Genomic DNA, 23,345 nt, shown 5'->3' with positions numbered 1-23,345 from the left:
TTCAAGCGATTCCCAAATGAGTTGATACAAAGATAATTAAGAAACCCAGTTGTAGAAAAAAGATAATCAGCTCCACACAACTCTCTCTGTATTTCTCAGTATGGCTGTGTTTAGAAATTGGTGTCGTCCGGCGACTTTCGCTCGCAGAAACTCGAGTGAAGATAATTACCTCTTCTGAAGAGTTCATCATGTTTTTTTAATCCTCCGTGTCCTACTTGGCTACTAGCAACTGCATGGAGGAGGGGTGGGGGTGGTGAGCGTTCACGGAAGGCTTGTATCATGTGGATGCACCGACAGAATTGTTGTCATTGCTTAGAATTCCTCATGGGGGTGACAGAAACTACGCACTATAGCTTTAAACACAACAAAACAAATCCCAGAGACAATCTTAATCCAAAATCATTGACTGTAACACCCCTATGGTAACACCACATCAAAGTGTCAGCCCAATCCTCCAGAGCCAGGTGAACAACAACTAACTCTTTTTTTCACCTGACCTGAGAGAAACGTCGACTGTTCCCACATCACATAATTACAGCTCAGGAGATCCTCTCGCAGTCACTTCACCACACGCCTCCTTTTCCCATCAAGACAAAGAACACTTCAGCGTTTTCATGTGTGGACTCGCCCCCCCTCACACTCTACACAGGGTCTACAACCAAACCTTGTGAGAATTCAAAACTGATCAGTCTTTCAACAGCTGTGTCTGTTTGTGTATAAAATAGAATAATAATCCGGTATAGATGACTGCCATGCACATGTCAAGAATGGATTACAATATGGTTACTATGAAGCATTTAATCAAAAAAAGCATAGCTAGGAAAAACTTCCCATAAAATGTTCACATCATTAACAAAAAGAGAAACAGGCAGTAAACTTCTACTATCTACTATTAAAAATACACGATTTAAGCAAGCAGGAAGTAGAACTTAATCAAATCGTGTTTATGAACCGTATCTTGCAATTTATTTGTCCATACATTGTGTCTTCATTCAAACAGGAGTTTCATGTTCTGACATTAAAAAAGTATCAGGTTATAGTAATAAATGATCAGGTTATAACGTGAAACTTTTCACGTTAAAACGTGATAAGTAGTATATTGTAATAACAAGAAAATGTTCTTGTTATAACTTGTTTCAATTTGTATGTTGTGATAACGTGAAAACATCTTGTTAATACAATAAACTTTTCACATAATAATGTGATACTGATTTCTGCTGTGGCAGCACTACGCTTCCGTAACCTTATACTTCTACTCCACTACTGTATATTGTACTTTTAACTCTAAATACATATTTGACAATTATAGTAGGCATCTGCAGTAGACTAGTTACTTTTTTTATATGCTTACATGATATGGCAGTAACATAGGCCTACTAATCCACCAAGTACTGTACAAAGTACCTAAAAACACTGAACTACAACATTAAAATGCTCTTACATCAATTTGTTAGTGATAAAAGCAGAATAATATAATAATATATAATAATGTAACACTTTGAAAGGATCAATTCTGCATAATGTGTACGTTTGATACATTTTGCTGATAATACTTCTGTACTTTTATTTTTGAATTCAGGATTTGTAATGGAGGTTCTGAATACTTCTCCCCCGCTGAGTACAAGTAAGCCTAACTCACTTCTGTACTTTTGTAACTAATAGAGTAGATGTACTGTGCTTAATGACCAATTTAGAGTATAAGAGGAGTTTTATAAGTACAACTGGGTTGATTTATATTAGTCAAGTGTCTTGTGGAGATGGTCGAGGCCATGTGACAGTACACCCACAGGAGCTGGCACAGCCTCGTCTATCTGAGCTGCCTCATGCCGGTGGCCGGGCCTGACTGTATTTGGAGAATCCTCCCTTGTTTCTGGAGCAAGAGGCGGGCCTTTGGAAAGCAGGAATGCGCTGGAAGTTTTCCTGCAAGCTCCCTCTTCACATGTTGAAGAGTCCCGCGTCTCGATATGGACATGTGGCCGCTGGTGCTCCTGTTCGTCCAGCTCTGCTTCTGCTCCGGTTATGAAGGTAAGGAACTGACAAAGACTCTCATTCACATCCTGGACATTATTAACCCTGCTGGGACCAGAAGGATGAAATCATCGAAGAGCTTATCTTTAGACTGGTGAAAAAGTATTGGATGTCACTGATTTAAGGATGGATTTAGATTCAACTGTTTATATTGGGAGAAGTATTTTTTGTCACTTTTTTTTTTTTGGCATGCATTTGAGGCTTCTTATCCTCACCGCTGTTTTTGGTGAACCGCGGTGGTGTTTACGTGGAGGGGGTGGACAGCGGGGGGAGTGCAGTGTGCATCTGGGGGACGTTTCTCTGCACAGAGCTCAGTCTGTGCTACTAATGAAAGCCCTGCAACTGTAGTGTAAGTGCAGTGTAAGTTTGATTTTTGTCGTCTCTTTTAATGCTTTCCTAAGAGCAAACTATTCATCAAGGTTTTGCAAAGGACTTTCACATCTTGGGAGTAGGCTATTTACGGTATTTTACTGATGAGTTTCTGTCCTGGTGTTGAGTAAACACAGGACTCTCTCTCTCTCTCTCTCACACACACACGTACACACACGTACACACACACACACACACACACACACACACACACACACACACACACACACACACACACACACACACACACACACACACACACACACACACACACACACACACACACACTACAGCAAGGATTAGTCGATCAATTCATTGACATTTGATGACTTTAGCTAAATGTAATGGACTTTTTTCCCTCCCATTTCCTCACCTTTTATAGACATAATTAAATTAAAAATCGATTAGTCGAAAACATAACCATTGCAGCTTTACACTGAAGAATAGCATCCAACATAAGAAAACATATGGATGAACAGATGGAGTCAGACAAGAGCAAGGCCTGTAGCCTGCAGTAAGAAGCTGAAATGACTTCAAAGCTTTAATGGATGTAGTATTGTGTGTGTGTGTGTGTGTGTGTGTGTGTGTGTGTGGTGTGTGTGTGTGTGTGTCACAGTGGCAATGTGCCTGTAAATGGTTTGAGAGTGGCTCACCACTGCTGTATGATCAGTACAGGCTGAAACATGAACACAAGCGGCAGAGCAGATTTACACTGACAGAATAAAAATGGCCTGTCGAGCTGACAGTGAAGGACTCTGGTCTGTACTTGGTTTGTGTATGTGTGTGTTTATGAGGAGTTTATTTTACAGGGGTGTGATTGTATTTGTTCTGGTGGTCAATTAGCCAGTTGTGTTGGTTGTGTTGAGTGTGCATGCCTCTAAACTGGGTGGCAGTGCACCAGAATGACTGCATTTGCACCTTATGGGCTCTTTTTTTTAACAATGGAAATCGTTAAGCTTGGCCTGTGTGCTACATAACTTCTTACAGTTAAACCCTGTCTCTCTAAGTATTTGTAAAAGCCTGATCACATTTTCCATGACGATTTATGTGCTGATGTTAGTATGGGGAAGATGCATCCTCCACACTCAGGGAGTAACTTGGGGAAATGCCAGCAAGAACCATCACTGGAGAACAGTCACTCTAATAAGTGTTAAGTTGTATCTCTGCCAAAGCGATGAGCAACACTTCACAACAAAGTAAATCCTGAATTTAACTGTCAATGAAATAGCTAAGAGGTAGTTACTGTTCTAAAGTTCATGCAGAAACACTTGGAACAATGGAACAATTCAGCACACTAGTTTGTCCTAATTGAATGCAACTGGCTGCAAGCGCTGCCTGTTAAAATGTCCAACAGGTGGCACTGAATAGCCTTAATAAATGCTTTCTTCCCTTTTTAAGTTACAGACTAACTACCTCTGAATACTATAGTAAAGCATAGCATTTAGTTGTATGCGGTATAGTAGATGTGTTACTTAAAGCTGCAATAAGTGAGGGCAGTGGAACAAACTGTGGACACAACACTGATGTATTATCACCTTATAAAGTTATGTCGCTCTCTCTTTTAGCTGTTCTGGTGTCCACCAACTCCTGAGAGAAATATCTGGCTCTTTAGCTGCTAAATGTTCCACTGTTTTCACCAGCTAATGGCGAACTGTGTCTGTCTGCTGTTTGGTGCCTAACAGGTAGTGTGCAGTGCGTTTATCAGAGATTGTTTTAACTGAAAAAGGCTGCCTTCTTTTGGAAATGACACTGATGAGAGGGGAGTGTGTGGGCTGGAGAATCAACACAACTATCTAAAAGATGCAAAAATGCTACGTAGAGCTGAGGGGACCTGCAGAGTCAGGTGAAATTTCACTAAATAGGTACATCACAATGAGCGACCCCTTTCACATTACACACAGTCATTTGATCCATTGTTAATTCAAAAATATGTATTAGTGCAGCTTTAAGAGCAGATAGATATGATAGTAAAGCAGCCCTATAACTGTGAATCTGAATATAAAACACTTTAGTCTTTCAGGTAATGTAGTGCTAAACCCTACGCAAGTAGCTACTGAGCCTTTACTGGAAATACACCAACAATGAAAGACCCAAACCAGAGAATTTTCAAGTAAATATTATTTATATTATAACTTAATTATGATTTAAACAGCCACATAAGATGCTAGCCATATAATTAATAAACATAATAATATACTTTTATAATACTTGTAGTGAGCTATGGGTTTATCGTAGCAACTGTTGTATCTCACTGTAAAATGTTAATGGAGATAAAAAACCGCAGCAGCAGTTTGCTCCTCAGGGTCGGAAACCGCTGATGTGATTAAGAAACCAGCTGCAGACGCGTTGGTACACACGTTGGTTAAAATGGGACAGAAATCATTAGTGTTCCAAATGGAATTATGTAACTCTGTAATCGTGGCATGTTGAATTGAGCGATAAAGAAATTACATCCCATTTTATTTTCTGCTCTCTTCTGCTCTGTTAGCCTGTAGCTACTTTAACACTTACAGGGAATGAGCTTTCATATCATGACAGTTTGTATTACAGGCCTGCAGAGAAAAGTTAACTGGAATATAGGGCTCTGTAATTTAACATTTATTCACTTCCAGAGGTTTGTCAGGAAGACAAGCTTCCTGCACTATTCATTTTTAGACATCTTTCTCGCTAAGATCTCATTTGAAGTATGAACAGGAATATAATGCTGGCTGATGATGCCACCTCAGCTAGTAGAGGAGTCTGAGATCACATTTTATTTTCTTCAATTATTTTGAATCTGGAGTGCTTAAATGAACAAAGGCCAAACCAGGCCCAGCCAATTTGATCCACATGCAGAGCTGCAGTGCAGTTTCTGTTCTGCATATCCAGTCCAACCTGTGCCACCTGTTGGCAGGAAAGGTAACAGCAGCAACCTTTTAGATATGCAGACGAAGACATTAAGGATTCATTAAAGTTAATTTCAATGTAACTTATCACCCAAAACATACACCCAAAAAAGATTTTTATTTCTGGTTGGCTTTGGTGTAATGACGCCTACAACAACATGTCTCTTTCTCTCACCCTACAGGCCATTATCATAGACTTTTTCACAGAAATTACTTCACACGTAAGAGTTTTGTTTAATCAAGGACATGTTCTGCTGCTGGGAGGTTTACAGAGTTCACACTGCCCTGAGGGTCCCTGGTCCTCATGGTTACTTCAGAGAGGGAAGAAGTCCAAAAGAAAACAGTTCAAGATGACTAACAATAAACAATGACCAAGTTCTATCTTGTATGTTATTGCGTAATTGTTTACATATTTCTTGTTCAGGCGTTAAAAAAACTGGAGTATTTGTACAGACAATTAGCCTGAAAACCCAAATTATAGATGTTTATCAAAGATGTATTTTTGAAACCATTGAAATAAAACAGTTGGTTTTCTGCAGCCACTTGTTAAATTTGATTTATTATTATTATTATTATTATTATTATTATTATTATTATTATTTTAAGATATTTATAATGGAGCCATTTTCTTTCCCAATTAGAGAAATATTGTAAACGCTCCTGTGCTTGTGGTAGGATTACCATTCATCATGGATTTTTATATCTAATCTGATTTATTTCATAAATATGATATAATGCTCCTGCCTTTGGAATTGTTTCACCATTTGAATTCAAATACTGGATTTGACTGAACTGAAATTAAATAACTGGACATACTATCAGTTCCTAATGGATAATATACTGGATAAAATGGCTTATCATTGTCCCCTGTCTACATGAAGGTGTCTATGAGTTTGTTTCATCCTGTAATGTGGGTCTTAATCTATAGATTCTGGTTCTTTTACTTGTTTATTGTGGATATGGATATAAATCTGTCAGGTTATACAGTCTGGTTAAGTTAAATTGTTATTACATGACGGTTGAAATATGTGACAGTTATGTGGTTGTTATGTTTTTCTTCCAATATATAATATATTATAGCTAACAGGTGGTTCACGAATCAAAAAATAAAACACACTCACAAAGAAACCAGCCGCTTTAAAAGACAAAGGAACTGCTGCTGTACCTCTCATTGCCTGCAGGTGGTGCTAGTATTTAAAACTGCAGTAGCGTTTACTTTCTTTACCTGTAGGAGGCAACAACATTGCAGGTATAAACTGCTGCTGCTGTTACTGTTTCCTGGTGATGGGACAGGTTGGCAGGTGTAGAACTTTTCTGTCGAATGGTTCTATCTGCAGTCTGCTAAACTTGTATGAGTGAGTTTGTGAGTGAGTGAAAGTTATAATCCTTAAAATTTTAGTCCTGGTTGCTTTGGTTACTACTGGTTACAGCAAATTGGGTTTAATACAACAGAATAACTGTTACTGCTAGTTTTTGTTCTGTTACTCCCTTGAAAAATGTAAAATGACCCACTGGCATTTTAGCTAAAAATAGCCGTCATCTTGTTTTGTAGACATATTTTTGAAGAATGGTCGCAGTAAGGGCTAATCGCAGCAGAAGTAGGAAATATTCGCTTTGTATTAGCAGTAACCTAATACAGTTCTGACATGGTGTAAAGAGAGTGATCAGTAAACAGTGAGGCTGATATCAATGAGATACAAAATATGTGGGTAACATGCATGCATCGTTTCCTGTGAATCCCTTGTGCATGTGAAGGAAACTTGAATCCAGAAAGGGAATGCTGGACTCCGCCACTAAATACATTTTTAAATGGCTATTGCAGAAAAAAGACTTTATTTCATTATTTGTGGTAAAACCTGCCAGCCAATCACAAACAAGTAGCTTTCATTTGCCGTGGTGTGAATTTTTGTATCTTGTTTGCTTGGAATGGCTGCAAGTTGTTACAGAACTGATCATTTTTCTGGCGAAAGTGGCTTTAACTAATGTTCACTTTGAACACACACACACACACACACACACACACACACACACACACACACACACACACACACACACCTGTAATTAGTTTTCCATACCTTTCTTTGCCTCCCTTCTTCCGAACATTGAGAAGTAGACACTGACGTTTTCCCATTAGACAGCTAAATCTGACTCACTCAGTATGTGAGTTTGCTCTGTACAATCCATTCGGTGTGATCTGAATGCTAAAACCATAGAGTTTGTGTGTGTGTGTGTGTATTAGATGACTTGTGGCATTTTGGTCCAGACAGCTTTTATTAAACTGACAGAAAAGCCGTGATGAGGAATGGAGGGAACGGGATGCAAGATGTGCACACAGTATCAGGTTCAATGACCAACATATATAAAGCTGGAGGAGGTCTGAACACTCCTCCCTTGTGGATCCTGAACAGAGGACACATTCACACCGGGGTTCATAACATCCCGGGGCCAAGGTTGAACACCCTTCCCCCTACTTTAACCCCTTCTTCACCCATTTTCTATTTCCTCTCTGTTTTTATTGCTTCTTGACCCCATCCCTTTGTCCTCTTTCCTAAAATAATCCTCCTTGCTCATCACAATTCCCCTCATATTTGCCTTTCACCACTATCACTAAACTGTGTCCTCCACAGCTCTACAGCCACCACTGAGAAATATTTCAGTTCCTCTTGGATGCTTCTGTTTGTTTTATGGTCGAAATATCTTTTTCTCTGTCTGAGTGATCGGTTCACTGTTTAAAGTTGACGTAAAATGGTAAGTAAGATCTATTGTAGCTGTTTTGAAACAAAAAGTTTCTAAATAGTTTCACTCCTTCCATTTCAACCAAACACAATAGGGGGCCACAGCAAAAAAAAACACTGGATTGAGCAGAATGAATCTGTGTGTTAAACAGATTCATTTTTTCCAAACCAGCTGGAAAAAGAGGATCTTTTGTGATTTATTCCTTGTGCATGTGGTCTGTCCAAAAGATCCAGATCCCCCCAGAGTCTGGCTCAGATGAAAAGTTAAGCAATATTTTTAAGCCTGTTCTTGGTGCTCAGTGTCAGCCCAGGACAATGCTTTCTAACATTGCCTAACATCTTGGATGCAACTCTTTTCATCGTATTAGTTGCTTTTTCTTCTTATCTTTCATCCCCAGGGTCAGGACAGTACGCCTACGGAGATGACGAGGACTGGTATTCCCGTAGATATAAAGGTGACTACATGCTCAGCTTGACCCTTGCCAATACATTCATACATACAGTATATGCATTCTGAAACATGACTCACATTTAAATTTAGAGACTGCTTATGTTGAGATCAAAGTAAATATGGTTTCCTGAATTGTTATGCAGACCAACAGAGAGTTAACTACGTTCCTCTAGTCTTAAGGTCACAGTGAAATAGCTGTTAGACTGTCATTATCTAATGTGAGATATTTCAGAATGATACAGACTATATTGGTGGGGTTTAGTTAGCGAGAAGGATTTTTTTTGTTGAGTACTTTATTTATAGATTTTCAATTTACAAAACAAGAAACGACAAAGACACAATGTATTACAAACCCGTCCCAACCCACCCACCAAGGCTCAACCAAAAAAAACAACAACAAAAAAAATAGGTAGGTACACAAAATATAGTTACACACAGTTCCTGTACATCACTTTACACTGACGTCAGACAGCTTTTGCTGTCTGACGTCCAAACAAACCTATGATATTGCTCTGCAAGCTGCTACTGTATGTCTGCGAGCTACTACAACCCACTAGCTAATGGTGGCTAGTTGCCCCAAATCACATTTGATTGGATTAATTTATACGTGCACACGTAATTTACAAGAGATCAAGATGTGTCATCAATAATATTTTAATGTTTTACGAAGGAGACGTTGTTTAATACTTTAATACAACACGGAACACAGGATTAAAAATTTGAAAAAACTAACATTTCAATATCTCTAATGCGGCATAATTCAATACCAGTTAGCCTAGAACAGCCAGTTTTGTGACTTAGTTGCGTCAAAGTAGCTTCCAGCTATAAATTTGGGGTCAGTTAGACACGGAACATTATCGTCCAGGCCAAACTAAACTCTCCCCTTATGTAAAAGAAGCTCCCCTGCTCAGAATGGGAATATTATGCAGCATTATACCACATACATCCTTATACCATACATCAGGGTTGTCAAACTCATTTTCACTAAGGGTCACACTGGAAAAAGAGAATCACACCAAGGGCCAGACATGTAGAGTTTATTGACGTGCTTTTGTTACTGCATGTCACTTTTTAAAAACATTTTGGTAGCTTTTTACCTAATTTTTGTTGTTTTTGTTGCAACTTTTTTGTCGCTTTCTCAGACATTTGTCACCTTTTTGTAAATTTGTTGCTTTTTCCGACATTCTTGTACGCTTTTTGTCGCATTTTTGTTGACATGAAGCCCTACAAAAGTCATCAAAAGAGTTCCTTAGCCATCATTGAATTTAGCAAATCAAGCAAAACAATGATACCTTTTTTTATATTATTATTATATAATTATACATTCACAGCCTGAATATGAAAACTCTCTGCTGCTTCTGGGGAATTTCTGAGTCTCAGAGTCGGCAAATCTGCCATATTCTGCTTTGAATGTCAGGTAATTGCAGTTTAAAAAACACTTTCCTGTGTTTTTGGTTTGGCTCACAACTAGGTGGGCCAAATTTTATTGTGAACCCAAATTGATATACGGGCCGGATCTAAATCTGTAACGGGCCGGATTTGGCCCGTGGGCCTTGAGTTAAATTTGGGGTCAGTTAGACACGGAACATTATCGTCCAGGCCAAACTAAACTCTCCCCTTGTGTAAAAGCTCAAATGTAGTATTATTTTCTCTTACTCAGTGGTTTGTGGAGACTTTGCCAACACACACACATACAGAGAGGCAGGCTTGCCATGTGATGAATACTCATTTTTATTTCAACTGGAAATTAGCCTGAACTGGTGTGTATGCTCTCCAAGTGTGTGCATCATGCATGTGTGTGTGTGTGTTGGTGAGTGTTTGTACTGAGCCAGCAGGAAATTAAGTGCAGATTTTGATGAGAACCTTGTGGCCCCTCAAACTTGGCATGAAACAAGGAATTCTTACACAAGTGTTGTGGAGATGGGCAGAGGTGTCCGCCATGGGAGGAGAAATTTTGAAAGCAAATGCATGTTGTCAGGTCTTAAAGGATTTGTTTGTCATTTTTGGAAATGTACTTATTCGCTTTCTTGATTAGACTTGGATGAGCAGATCAATACCACTCTTGATGTAGCTAAAGATAGCAGGGTTAGCTTAGCTTAGCATAAAGGCTGAAAATAGGGGGAAAACACATTGACTGTAAATATTAATGGACAATGCATCCTGTTCGGCGAAGTGCTGCAAATGCGGAAGTGCCTTAAACCTGCATTCTATCTGAATTCCAGCAGGGGGCAACACATGCGGTTGCAAAAGGAGTTTGGTTTCTGTAGAAGTCTATGGCGAGATAACCCACTTCTCACTTGATTTACTACCTCAGTAAACATTTTCATAATGAGTTTATGGTCTCAATCGCTAGTTTTAAGTCTTCTACAACACAGAATGATGTTCATTTTTTGAATTATGTCTCGTTGATTTTAAAATCTGCAATAAAGCAGGGGGTGTTTTAGGGCGTGGCTATGATGTGATTGCCAGTGAAAGTGTTTAACGTAACGTGGCTCCTGCCTCACTCCTCCCTCTCGTCTAAAATTGTCACATCCACAACCAGGATGGCTGCGCCTGTAACGGCAAACTCGATGACTCATATCTCGACTCAGATCTCCACAAACAAATGGGTGACGTCACACATGGTTGGCACCTGGGAAAACAGCTACCATGGTTCTGTCCAAAGTTAACAAAAATTTACTAGCACCTCTAAAGCTCATAAAGCTCACTATTTAACATGTTATATACCGAAAGTATAATCCAGAAAGTTAGGTAATCTAGGAAAGTACTGTGCCCGGCCAAGAAATAGCCTGGCACATAACCCATGGATGTAACCCCCACCCACCCCATAAAACTGCAACCTTTTACACTTTCATTGTACTGATTAAAAAAACAAACTATAGCGTGTTAATTTGTGAGCTTAGCTAGTGGGTGGATTTTGTTACCTTCGGAGGGGGGCCTGTTTCACTCTATTTACAGTCTTCATGCTAAGCTAAGCTAATCGGCTGCTGGTGGTAGCTCAATATTTACAGTACAGACACAACATTTTTATCAATCTCCTTTATTATTATTCCTTAAGGAAGGAGTTTTTTTGTCAGTCTTATCAATGTCATGTTATGGCGGACTAAAAATCAGTAAGTATAAATAAAGTTCTACACTCTCATCACTGTTATCTGTGTGGAAATTTCAACACTCTATTACACACACACTCTTAAACTTAAGTGCTCTCTACACATCATTATCTGTCTTTTCCTCAAGTGAGACTATCTTCTCTGCCTCATGAGACACTGTTGGATAAGAAGTCACAGATGAGGTAATAAGAAATCCTCCGTATCTGTCTGAACTCAGATGATGGGCGGGTTTTCACATTTTCACACTTCTAAAGGAAATCTTTCTAAGCTTTTATAGGATTCAGGTAAGTGCTTGTTATTGAAGACTGATACTCTCCCACTCCAAAGCTGTACCATTAAAAAAACATATAATTGCCTTGATGCAGTGAAGGAAATGTCAGTGCAGCAGTTTTCCCTCCATCTTTAGGGACTCCGTGGTGCACGCCCATTAAGGTGAAACATGGGGATGTGAGCTGTCGCACATCCAGAGGAGAACACTACAGGAACGTGATGGGGACTCGCTGTAAAATCCGCTGCAAGCAGGGATACGAGTCCCAGAGCTCAGAGGTGGTGTGTATGGCCAGCAAACACTGGTCCTCTAACTACGCCTGCCGAGGTAAAAACTAACATCCTTCACACACATGGACTCATGCATGCACGTACCTACATACTAGGTTTGCCTCATTGGGATTCCTGACATTAATTCTTACATTTTTGAGCAAGCTCATTCTTGGCCCTGGAAATAGCAGGTCCACTCTTTGAAAACAGTATTTACACCATGGGACACTAAATCACTTCATGGAAATCACTCCTACTACTACTACTGCTGTTAAGGTAGGGTTGGTAGGAAAAAATAAACTAGTGCATTCGATAATGAAAAGCAAAAGTTTTTATAGCTGTCCTAAAGAGCTGGCCATTATGGAGAAGGCAGAAATGAGATCATTGTTTAAATGAGGGGGATAATGGGCACAAACTTTCAGACAATCTCTTCTTGAAGGCAACCGTATGTTTTTTCTCAGTCGTACCCATGAAAAAATAAGTACTTGTTTGAAGAATGAAAAAAGAGAGCTTGTGAGATAAGTTCAAACCTCCTGTCCAATCAGTGTCTGAACTGACACATTGTCTGTTTCGTAAAGTTACTGAAATTGTCAAACACAACCCCATCATAAATTTGACATGGGAAAGGTGTTAGGTGAAGGAGATTTCAGATGCTTTTTGATCATCTGACAAGCACTTTGTTTAAAGCACACTGACCCCTTTAGTCCCCCTATTGCAATTAAGGATACTGAATGAAGTTTACTACTACTACTACAACTACTACTACTACTACTACTACGACCACCATTACTACTGCTATTACCACTGCTGATCTAGAATCAGTTTTAGTGTTGGTCCATTACACGATAACTATGTAATTAAAAAGAAGAACAACCAGGAGTGGTTGATACATGAGTTTTAATAAAAGACCAAGATGGACCAGTAGACTGTATTATTAAATATATGCATTAACCTAAATGTATTGCATGTACCTGAACCAAATTAAACTGAGCAAATCATCCCTTAACTCAAAGCAAGTCTTCCATCAACACTGAGCTCTTTCTCTGTCAGAGATCCGATGTCCCAAGCTGGACATGCCCGTTAACGGCGGCTACAAGTGTTCAGATGGCTCCTACTTCAACTCTCGCTGTGAGTTCTTCTGCTCTGCTGGATTCAGTCTGAAGGGCCAGAAGATAGCAACCTGCCAGCACAGCAAATCATGGAGCGCCGGAGTTCCCATCTGTGTTGGTAAGAATGTGTGTGTTGTTCTTTTGTGCATAATTTCATCTCCCGCAGAGGACTGGAGCCTACAGACTACTGAGCTCTAAAACACATGTAACAGGTAATTACTTGCTTAAGGCATAGCTGCAGACTACAGAGTATTTCCCATAATACAAGGTTATATGGTCGATGTTTGGAAAAAAACAAGCCTCTAGACCTGTACGCAGACACACACAATACTGTGGTTTGTCTCTCATCACCAGAAAATGTTAAATGTGTTTCACCCTTTTGCAGCTGCAGTCTGAGCCTGGAAAGTTAATTGAAAGCTGAGCTATAAGGCTTGCACTTAGGTGATCGCAGAGGCGATTCTAGGATCAGACCTTTAGGATACAGTGCCATGCAAGTGTTATTGTTTTTTATTATTATAATTTTTAGGGGGGCTGAGATGAAATTTAAAAAGGGTCTAAAATCGGCAATGGGTGATCGTATAAATGGCTGAATAGTCTTGCGACCTTGCTCTTGAAATCAGTAACAGTCAATTACTAGACTTCCACATCTGGCCAATAGAGTCCACGTTTCCTATTCTTCAATTGTGGCCTATGTAGTAAAATATACATTTAAATGTGTTTATTTTCTTTTGTTGTTGTTTGTTTCTCTCTCTCTCTGTAGATATGGATCCTCCAAAAATCAAGTGTCCTAATCTGAAGGATAAGTGGGCAGAGCCAGGAAAACTGACAGCGAGGGTGACCTGGGACACACCAGAGGGTGTAGACACTGCAGATGGCATCCTTACAGAGTCAGTCTCATCTTCACCACCCTTTTAAACTTTTTCTCCCATTTTGCTACATTGCACTCAGTCTGGTTTAGTCCTGTTGGTTAACCCACTCTGAACAGGCAGATCACAGTGAAAGATTACAACAGAGTATGTCTTTTTCAGTGTTACCCTGAAAGGGAAACCTTCAAAATCAGACTTCCCAGAGGGCCTCCATAAGATGTCCTACACTGTGTTTGACCGTGCAGGGAACAAAGGATCCTGTCGCTTCACTGTCCGAGTGCGAGGTGAGCCTTTAAAAGCTTTTTGATAGTCTATGTGGAGCAGGAGTTTCTGTTACACTTTATTTTATGGGTTATTTCCAAGAAGTCTCCCGGAAATTACTATGTAATTTGGTACTACACTTCTAATTATATCAAATGAATTGCTAATGTAGCCTACACGTCTTTTTGTCAGTGCACAGCAGGTCAACTGAACATGTAAAAATGTGATAAATGTGTATAGGCCAGTGTTGTAGTTGAGTCACCAACTGTCGAGTCCAAGTCAAGTCTCGAGTCCCCAGTGTTAGAGTCCGAGTCCAAGTTCGAGTCACCATTACCTGAGTTTGAGTCCGAGTTGAGTCATGAGACCAGAGGACAGCGACTCGAGTCTGAGTCCAGGACTCGAGTACTCCATCACTTGCTCCTGCATGAAACACTAGACAAGACTAAATATATATCAATATCTTATATCAAAGTTGTATGACCTATTACACATAAAAGTATTCAGGAACTTCATCAAACTTCCGAGTCCTGAATCCTCGAGTCTGAGTCCAAGTCCAAGTCCAAGTCATCAGTGCCTGAGTCCAAACCGAGTCACAAGTCCAGAGAACAGCTACTCGAGTCGGACTCGAGTCCGAGCCCAGGACTCGAGTACTCCATCACTGGAATGGGCAATAGTACAATTCAACATATATGGAGAATACAATTTTCAGAGAGATAAAATTAACATTCACTCTGGTTTATATTGAGTTTATCTCTCTTGAAAACTCATATAATTTCCCTATTATTAATACCAAATTACAGGGAACTTACTTACTTCTGGTCTTAACTGACATAATTTTTAGCATATAGCAAACAAAAAAAATTAAATTCTTCCAACCAAAATCCCTTTTCATTGTAGACATGTAAACACATAGAAGGCCAATCTTCCCTTTTTTCCCTTTACTTCAATGCGACCTCGCTGCCTCATGTCTCCTGACGATTTTCTGTCTAATGTGCCTCTCTTTCTGTGCAGTGCGCCGCTGCAGCCCACTGTTTGCCCCTGACAACGGTTATATGAAGTGCGACAGTGACGGAGACAACTATGGTGCCACTTGTGAGTTCACTTGCACCGGCGGCTACGAGCTTCAGGGCAGCGCTGCCCGAGTGTGTCAGTCTGGACTCACCTGGTCTGGCTCAGACACCACCTGTGCAGGTACATACTGCATGCAGATAGACACACACATACTTACACAAACACAACAATCTTTTATTTATTTTTTAAACTTATTATTTACTTGTTTTCAATTGCTCATAGCAGTTTGCAAAACTACACTTAAAAATACAGCTACAGGAATAAAACAAAAACAAGCAAAAAAAGGCAAAAGAAGAAAAAAGGAGAAAATTAACAAGAAACATAATTATGAAAAATAAAAGGTAAGTAGATAAGAGTGGATGTATTTGTAATAACAAGAGCTGCATTATGACTCAACTTAATATCAATTTTCAGTTTCACTGAAAGACGTGGTGCGGATAAGTTTCTATTATTAGATTGATTTAGGACTAGTATTCAGCCACAGAACATAATGGGGATGTTCTGAGTATACAATAAAACAAAAACAGTTTGACAAATTGGGATACTTTTATGCTGATTGGGCAGGTTTAAGGCTCTGATTGGGCTACTAGGTGTCAGTCAGTTTCCATGTCTCATTCTCCATGCTCTGACTTTATTTGTGCTGTCTAGTGGCAATAAACACAACCGTCTTGTGTAAAGTTTGCCTACCTCTGCTAAGCTGGTTCCATGTGAGTGAGAAGCTCAGTGGAGGAGAAAATGGGCCCCCTGTGCCATTCATAGATTCGAAAAAATCTATACTAGACACCCCTCTATTGAATGCCTGTATCTGTGAGACATGAAAAAGTAGTGGATGGGAGAGACTTGAGTGTTGCAACACACCATCAGTAATTTGTACCCAATGCTGCAGGTTCAGTTCACTGAATAAACTTCTGTGGTGCACGACATCTGCTCAACAGCCCGAAAGAATCAAATTATGCAGCATCTCACTGTGATATTGCGTTGTATCAAATCTCATACTTTTGTAATGTGTGTCATGTCTTGTCATTTCACTTAATTGTACATTCAATGTCATCACAGCCATGAACATTAACGTGGGAGTGCGTACAGCTGCTGCACTGCTGGACCAGTTCTATGAGAAGCGACGGCTCCTCATTATCTCGGCCCCAACGGCTGCCAATCATAACTATCGCTTCCAGATGACTAACTTACAGGTGAGGCACGACTCACAGGGAGAACACGAGTTGTATGTGGGGCTAGTGAGACGGAGGGAAGAGGCGATGGAAGGCTGCAGTGATTCGTGTCTCCACTGCTGCTCGCAAACAGGACCGCAGTGTGTTTGGTTTCTTTCTCGCTTTGCTGCGTAAGTGGGACAAAGCAGTGAGACAAATAAATAGGGGGAGGGTCCAGAAAATGTCAAGGCGATGAGTAAATGATTCTGACAACTAGGGTTGATAAGGTTTATTCTAGGGCTGGATGTTTCCACGGCTCGTCAGAAACCGTTAAGTCAGAGCTGTCTTTGAACGCCTGACCTTTCAAAGTGACAGGTTATCAACTGGAAGACAAAACTGTGTTAAAAGTTTGTGAACAACCTAAGTGATTAGTCATGGAATCTCGCAGGTCATGAGTTGTTGGTGCTATTCAGAGCAGGCTTAATTAGGCGATTAATCGATTAGTTGAACTGAGGGTGTCACCTTGGACTTTCAGAAATTGTAATTATTTTATTAGTTCAATTTAAGAAATCTTAAAATTACATCTATTCCTTTTACCTTATTGAAAACTCCAGAATCGATGAATATGCAAATATTGTTCATATTCTGCGGGACACAAGCTGTTTCTTTCTTCCCTGAAAAGCCCACTCATTCATTCATTCATTCAGCCCATTTCAAGTTTCCTTGTTTCCTACTTTAGTTCGGCAGAGTTGTATATCCTCTGTGAAATACTGTTTTCTTTTGCCTGCATATAAATCAATAACAAAGCTAGAAAACAGCAACACTTCTAGATCAGTTTCTCTCTCTCCGTATCTTTCTCTCAGCACGCTCAGTGTGGCCTGGACCTGAGGCATGTCACAGTAATTGAGCTGGTTGGGACTTACCCTGCGCAGATTGGCCGAATTCGACACAGGCTGCTCCCTCCAGCACTGGCCCTGCAGATCAGGTACACACACACACACACACACACACACACACACACACACACACACACACACACACACACACACACACACACACACACACACACACACACGAAAAAGTATGCAAGTATTATCAGTAGATCATTTAATGTATCAAAAGTAAAAGTACTCATTCTGCAGCAAAATGTTCTCTCTCAGTGTTTTACTATTACATATGACATCTGATTTCTGGAATAACATTACTGTTGCATTAATGTGTGTTGCATTTTACTGCTGTACATGTTTAAGGTTAAGCTAATTAAATAATCTACAGCAAGCAATGCATCATATTCTATAAGATCATCATATGTTTGTAGCGTCGCTTTCCTGTGAGAACTACGTATCTCTAAAAGGTCAACTTTTCATTAGCTCAGACAAAGCTTTGTGACAATGCATGTTCCAACTGATCCAAGAGGGTATTTAAATAGTTTATTTAGCGGAAGAAGTAATTTTCTCAACCCATAAAGGAACACTTCAGCCTTTGGTTTATCAGAAACATTCAAATTAAAAATCACCAAATTTGGAGATACATTTTGTCATCTGAAAAGTAACTCAAGATGTCAAGGCAAATGCAGTGAAAAAAGTAAAAAGTAAAATATTTCCCTTTTACATATACTGGAGTAGAAGTATAAAGTTGCATACAATGGAAATACATGAGTAAAGTACCTCAAAAAGCTTAAGTATAGTACTTGAGTAAATGTGCTGAGTTTCTTTCCACCACTGCTGCTCACTGAGCTGATGTGTGTTTACTAGGATACTGCTACGGATTCCTCAAAGGTCTTTCCAAATGGTGCTGGTAGACAAGCAGGGCATGGACAAGCAACGCTACCCGTTCCCGATCACATCGGCTGAATTATTCACCACCATCGACACCTTCCCCCTCCGCAAGGATGAGATGGTGCTACAGCAGGAAGCGGGCCAGAACTGTCAATCATAAAACACGTCCACAGACTCTCAGCCATTGTTGATCCTTCTCCCTCTCAGTCTCAGCAGACAGAGCTTCTGTTTCTAACTTGTCAAACACTACCTGAACTCATTTAGTCCGGTTTCCAGTGTGTGTGTGTGTGTGTGTGTGTGTGTGTGTGTGTGTGTTGATCTGAAGCATTATTGAAAGAGGCTGACTAAATGGAACAGGTCATACAGTACATTACAATCATATTGATTCCTGTGTCTTGTCTATTTGTATGTTTTATTATTATTATTATTATTATTAATAATATTTTCAAACCAGAAATATGTTTTACTATTTTGTACAAAAAAAGTATTTTAACCTTATGAACTGGGAAACTCTTCACCTGTTTAATATTTATATCTCACATCTTTTAATAATGATGTACACTCTCTGGAATACTGTGTGTGTGTGTGTGTCTGTGTGTTTAATGTACAGGAGAGTGATGCTGCTCTGTTACTACGCTGTACATCTATGTCTGAATTTACAAGACACTGATTAAATGTTTATCATCAAGGATGTGATCTTCAGCGTGTCAATGTGAGTGCAAGAGACATGTATGATCGTCTGAGGACGTCGATTCGACGTCGAAGTCGAGATAAATTAATTAACAAAGGGAAAATAAAGGATGGATTAAAAATCTCCATCTTTATCGAATTATTTTTAGTACAATTAAATTCTGAACATTTTATAAACTCATGCTCCAGAACATTTGCAGAAAAAAACAATCAAAAACTAAAATAAAAGGTAAACACAGTTATTGAAATAAAACTTTCAGAAAAAGTGTCTGAAATCAATTTCCTCATTCAGGCCTGGATTGGATAAAACATGGAGCTTTTTTATCGCATCGTTTTCCACAAACAGTTTATCCAACTATACACAAAGACATTTAAATAGTTTAATATTGGATATATTCTCAAACAAAAGAGGCAAACAGTAAGTCTATGGAAAGATGTGTTTATTTCAAAATATTCCTGTAACACATTTGAGACAAAATGAATACACTGAGTTTGATGCTTGGAAACCAGACACAACAGAGATAGTACATGCTGTACATCAGTAATCTTCAGTAATCGGATATAGCACGATATAGCACGAGCCTCTCATCTAAAGTATGTTGTAAAGTGACCATCGTGTATTATTACTATAATTGTGCAGTGTGAATCTGTTGTGCTCCTGGAGTTCAGAGCAGAGGGTTTGCCAAGGGCAAGCACAACAAAATTGGCATTCCACATGAGAAATGGTTGTACATTTTTGTGAATTTCATGATTCATTACAGGAGGGCGAATGGCAGAGCCCGGGGCAACAGGGACAAGGTGACTGTCACTTACTCATTATTAGGCTCCCCCTGAGATGAAGGCAGCTGGCCTCAGTGCTGACTCACTCTATAGATACACACAGCCTCTGTCTCAGGGCTCTTGAACTTAGAATCACACTTTCTTTTTTGAGTGTAAAATGATATAATTATAAGTGCTTTACATAACCATCTTTTGTTCTTCTACCTCTGTTTTATCTCATACCATGCAGTATCTATTATCACACTGATACAGTGTTATGTTAATTTACATCGAAGCTAATCTAAATTGTGTAATCTGTCTAGATTTTTTTGTTTTTGACAATCAGAGGTGGAAAGTTACTAACTACAAACTCTTGTTACTGCAAGTACATTCTTCAAGACCTTGTACATTTTTGTGTTGAGATACATTTCCAATACTTTTGCTTTCAATTAACATCAGTTCATGTCATCAAGCAACAAGACTCCACAAGAGTCTACAATCATGCTAGCAGCTCTGTGAGGCTTTACATTAGCACCCTGGATCTTTAAGCTAATTGCTAACATCTGCATGCTAACATGCTCACAAACACAATGCTAATGTGGATGTTTCGCAGGTATAATGTTTACCATGTTCACCATCTTAGTTTAGCCTGTTAGCATGCTAGTATTTAGCAATTAGCATTAAACACAAACTACAGCTGAAGCTGATGGGAATGTCATTAGTTTTGTAGGTTTTTGATTGAAAACCAAAGTAGACTACTGAACAAAAACCTTAACCTGATGATGGCGCTGAAGAGACATCTGGGAATCACCAACATTATTTCACTCTCGGGGGAACGTGACAATCCATCACAAAGTTGTTGAGATATTTCACTCAAAACCACAAATGTCAACCTCATGGTGGCACTAGAGGAAAAGTCATGTTCACCAAAGTCAAGAGGATTCATCGACTGGGAATGATATATGTCTGTACAAAAGTTTGTGCCAATCCATCTAGTAGATGTTGAGATATTTCACTGGATAAGTGAAATATTTGACTGACTGGTGGCGCTAGATAAAGATGAAGGGATCACCAAAGTCCGTAGGATTCATCATCTGGGGACCATGAATGTTTGTTATTTTTTTATTACAATCCACAACATTGTTGTTGAGATATTTCAGTCTGGACCAAAGTGGTGGACTGAGCAAACGTCAGACAGACACTACCATCAATGAAGCTAGTGTGGCTAAAAATACTCAACATTTGAGTTGCAGCTTGTCAAATTTGAGAATTTGTTGTCTTTTGCTGTTTTATTTCATTGTAATTTAAGTTTCTTTTAGTGGTTAGTGGTTTTAGATTGTTGGTCAGAAAACACAAACTTTTGAAATTTAAAGACACTGCCTTAAGCCTTAAGTTTTCTGGCATTTTATTAATGACTTATTAAGTGACTGAAAAAGTTAACAAAGTTAGCGTAGAGTATGTTCTAAAATCAGTATTAATACTTTCACCTCAAGTATAATAACAGAGCAGCCTGTTGGAGGATACTCAATTTTGCTGATAATATTTTCCCTTATAAAGCAATCAAAACAAAAGCTTATAAATATGTATTTATATGTATAATATAGACTGTCACTACTTTAGAGAGCAGCGGAGATTAACAGAGATTGAGTTGTCAATAGTGCTACTATTGTAATTTTAACCAAGTATTTATTTTCAGTAATAATAACATCTTCTACTTGAATAGGACAGTATACAAGAACAAGCCACTTTCCACCTCTGTACACAACTGTTTATAAGGGGATGAATCTCAGCATTAGCATGGGTTTCAGACCAGGATGCAGCTCAATTGCTTATAAAGGGAATGTCTGAGTCTCTACATTATTGATCAGTGCCTTGTCTAACACCTAACAAATGGTCTCCGTCAGCTGTAACTACATGCAGATGTTACTCTGGTTCATGAATCACAGAGACGAGGTCGGACACATCAGGAGTCACACCGTGTGCTTATTTGGCTAGAGAAGTTACATACAACACGTTTTTTTTCATATACAGCAGCAAACAGCAGTGCTTGGTCAAGACTAGATGCTTTGGAAGGGGGCGGGGGCGGGGGGGAACAACATGTGGATGAGTGTGTAAGGCATGACTGGCTGAACAGGGCATCCCAGGAGGAAAAAAGAAGTAATAGGGAGAGGGACAGTATCGGTTCCTTTATGAGCGTTTGAGTCCTGGACCCTCTGTTTTTCTTGACCATTCCACTTCTCCAGCTCTCTCCTCCCGCCATCACATTACCTCTTCCTCCCTCTTTTATTATTTTTTATCCTCTCTTGTCTGTGCTTTGATTTGGCTCATGTGTTGCACTTGCGCATGCTGGATCGCAGCATCAGAGTACACTCATGAGGGACTTCTGGGTTTTCAATCATGCGTTGCCAGAGCCGCTGTTCCTCCCCGTATGAGTCCATCCAGTCTACCTCGTTCCCATAGCTTGTGCCTTGAGGAAAAATGACAAACACATAAACATTATTTGTTTAATTTTCTTGGAACTACTAGAGCCCCCTGCGATATTAACACTCTCTCAACACACTGTGTTTGGATATTAGATGAAGTGATATCTGTAGATAACGTGCCATGCATATAACGGGCTTACAAAACATAGATCCGAACTAGTGTTTCCTTTTTAATGCATAACAATCAAACAACCATTCCAAGTTTCGATTACCCGTACGCCAGAATATTTCAAACTTTTGTCGAGCGGTTTCATATAGACATTATTAAATCATCGTAGTGTGTACAATACAAAAGAAAATGGGCCTCACTTTGCATTTCTCCCAAATCACACAGCTCACACAATCTGTTTTCCCTTCCCTCCATTTTTCAATCTGCCAACCTCAATAGCCAGAGGAAGAGAACCAGCTCTCAACTGTTTAACTAAAAAAACTTTGGCTTCCAGATAAGTGAGACACTTATGATTCAGGACTTTTGTTTGTTATGAATACATGTCCTACATTTGTGTTTTTTTTACAAGATATTTATTCAAAGTTGAAAAGTTTAAATAAAATTGTAAATATAAAGTAAATATTACAGCACAAATGATTGTTTTATATAAACAGCAAGCAGCCTCCAGTAAAGCTGCAGTAAAAAATCTTTGGCCCATGGAGAGCTGTGCAACCTTTCAGAGGTTTTAACCACCTTATTTAAAATTCTGTGCAATACTTTGACCTTATAATGTCTTGTCTCAAACTGACAAAGTCTAACCAGATACTTTTCTTTTCTGACAGTCAACCTTTCACACACCTGTGCCAGCTCCAAGCCTGACCCCTCCCAGGAAGACATTGCTGGCCAGGGCTTCTTTGTCCCACACGGTGAGCTCCAGGCAGACGTTGTTGAGGTCTCCTGGCTGCAGCCCGCAGTAGGTAAAGGTGTGGTTCCACTGCGGGTTCACAGTGCGTCGCTCCACCACCGTCTTGTGCTTGGTTGACTTGTTGCTGTCAGGGAGGAGGTATCTGGGGGAAAGAATACAAGTTTACTTTACAATACTCAGGTTGGGTTTTGTGTGGTACAGCCCCCCACCC

At 39.5% G+C, this 23,345-nt stretch overlaps 2 protein-coding genes across 5 annotated transcripts in view; one reads left to right on the top strand and one right to left on the bottom strand.

Annotated features, from left to right (window-relative positions):
- Positions 1-1,869: 1,869 nt before the first annotated feature.
- srpx (sushi-repeat containing protein X-linked) lies at positions 1,870-19,039 on the top strand. 2 transcript variants are annotated; one of them, XM_039818777.1, is made up of 10 exons: positions 1,871-2,025; positions 8,416-8,472; positions 11,985-12,173; positions 13,166-13,342; positions 13,985-14,111; positions 14,253-14,374; positions 15,363-15,542; positions 16,479-16,612; positions 17,434-17,555; positions 18,325-19,039. In XM_039818777.1, exons 1-10 carry the CDS (start codon positions 1,965-1,967, stop codon positions 18,506-18,508), a joined length of 1,353 nt encoding a protein of 450 aa, XP_039674711.1. In that variant the 5' UTR covers positions 1,871-1,964; the 3' UTR covers positions 18,509-19,039. The 2 variants fall into 2 exon arrangements, with proteins under 2 accessions (XP_039674712.1, XP_039674711.1); XM_039818778.1 differs by lacking the exon at positions 8,416-8,472 and having other exon boundaries at positions 1,870-2,025.
- Positions 19,040-19,461: 422 nt separating this feature from the next.
- The window catches only part of sytl5 (synaptotagmin-like 5), a 35,864-nt gene continuing 31,980 nt past the window's right edge, over positions 19,462-23,345 (bottom strand). For all 3 annotated transcript variants that reach the window (XM_039818569.1, XM_039818570.1, XM_039818571.1), the window contains 2 exons: positions 23,068-23,276; positions 19,462-22,264 (listed from right to left, as the gene is read on the bottom strand). In XM_039818569.1, coding sequence (XP_039674503.1) covers positions 22,122-22,264; positions 23,068-23,276 — 352 coding nt within the window. In that variant the 3' untranslated portion in view covers positions 19,462-22,121. The remainder of the gene's footprint in view (positions 22,265-23,067; positions 23,277-23,345) is intronic.

This window comes from Perca fluviatilis, chromosome 12 (assembly GCF_010015445.1).
Source record: "Perca fluviatilis chromosome 12, GENO_Pfluv_1.0, whole genome shotgun sequence".
In the NCBI taxonomy this organism is placed as follows: domain Eukaryota; kingdom Metazoa; phylum Chordata; class Actinopteri; order Perciformes; family Percidae; genus Perca; species Perca fluviatilis.
Note: the sequence above shows the minus strand (reverse complement) of the source record. Positions and strands in the feature narration are given on the sequence as shown.

Bases quoted from the DNA above. Each gene is read 5' to 3' on its own strand.
- srpx (XM_039818777.1), top strand. From the start codon at position 1,965: ATGGACATGTGGCCGCTGGTGCTCCTGTTCGTCCAGCTCTGCTTCTGC. The intron at 14,375-15,362 runs GTGAGCCTTTAA...CTTTCTGTGCAG, and splicing joins CTTCACTGTCCGAGTGCGAG to TGCGCCGCTGCAGCCCACTG. The intron at 16,613-17,433 runs GTGAGGCACGAC...TCTTTCTCTCAG, and splicing joins TCCAGATGACTAACTTACAG to CACGCTCAGTGTGGCCTGGA.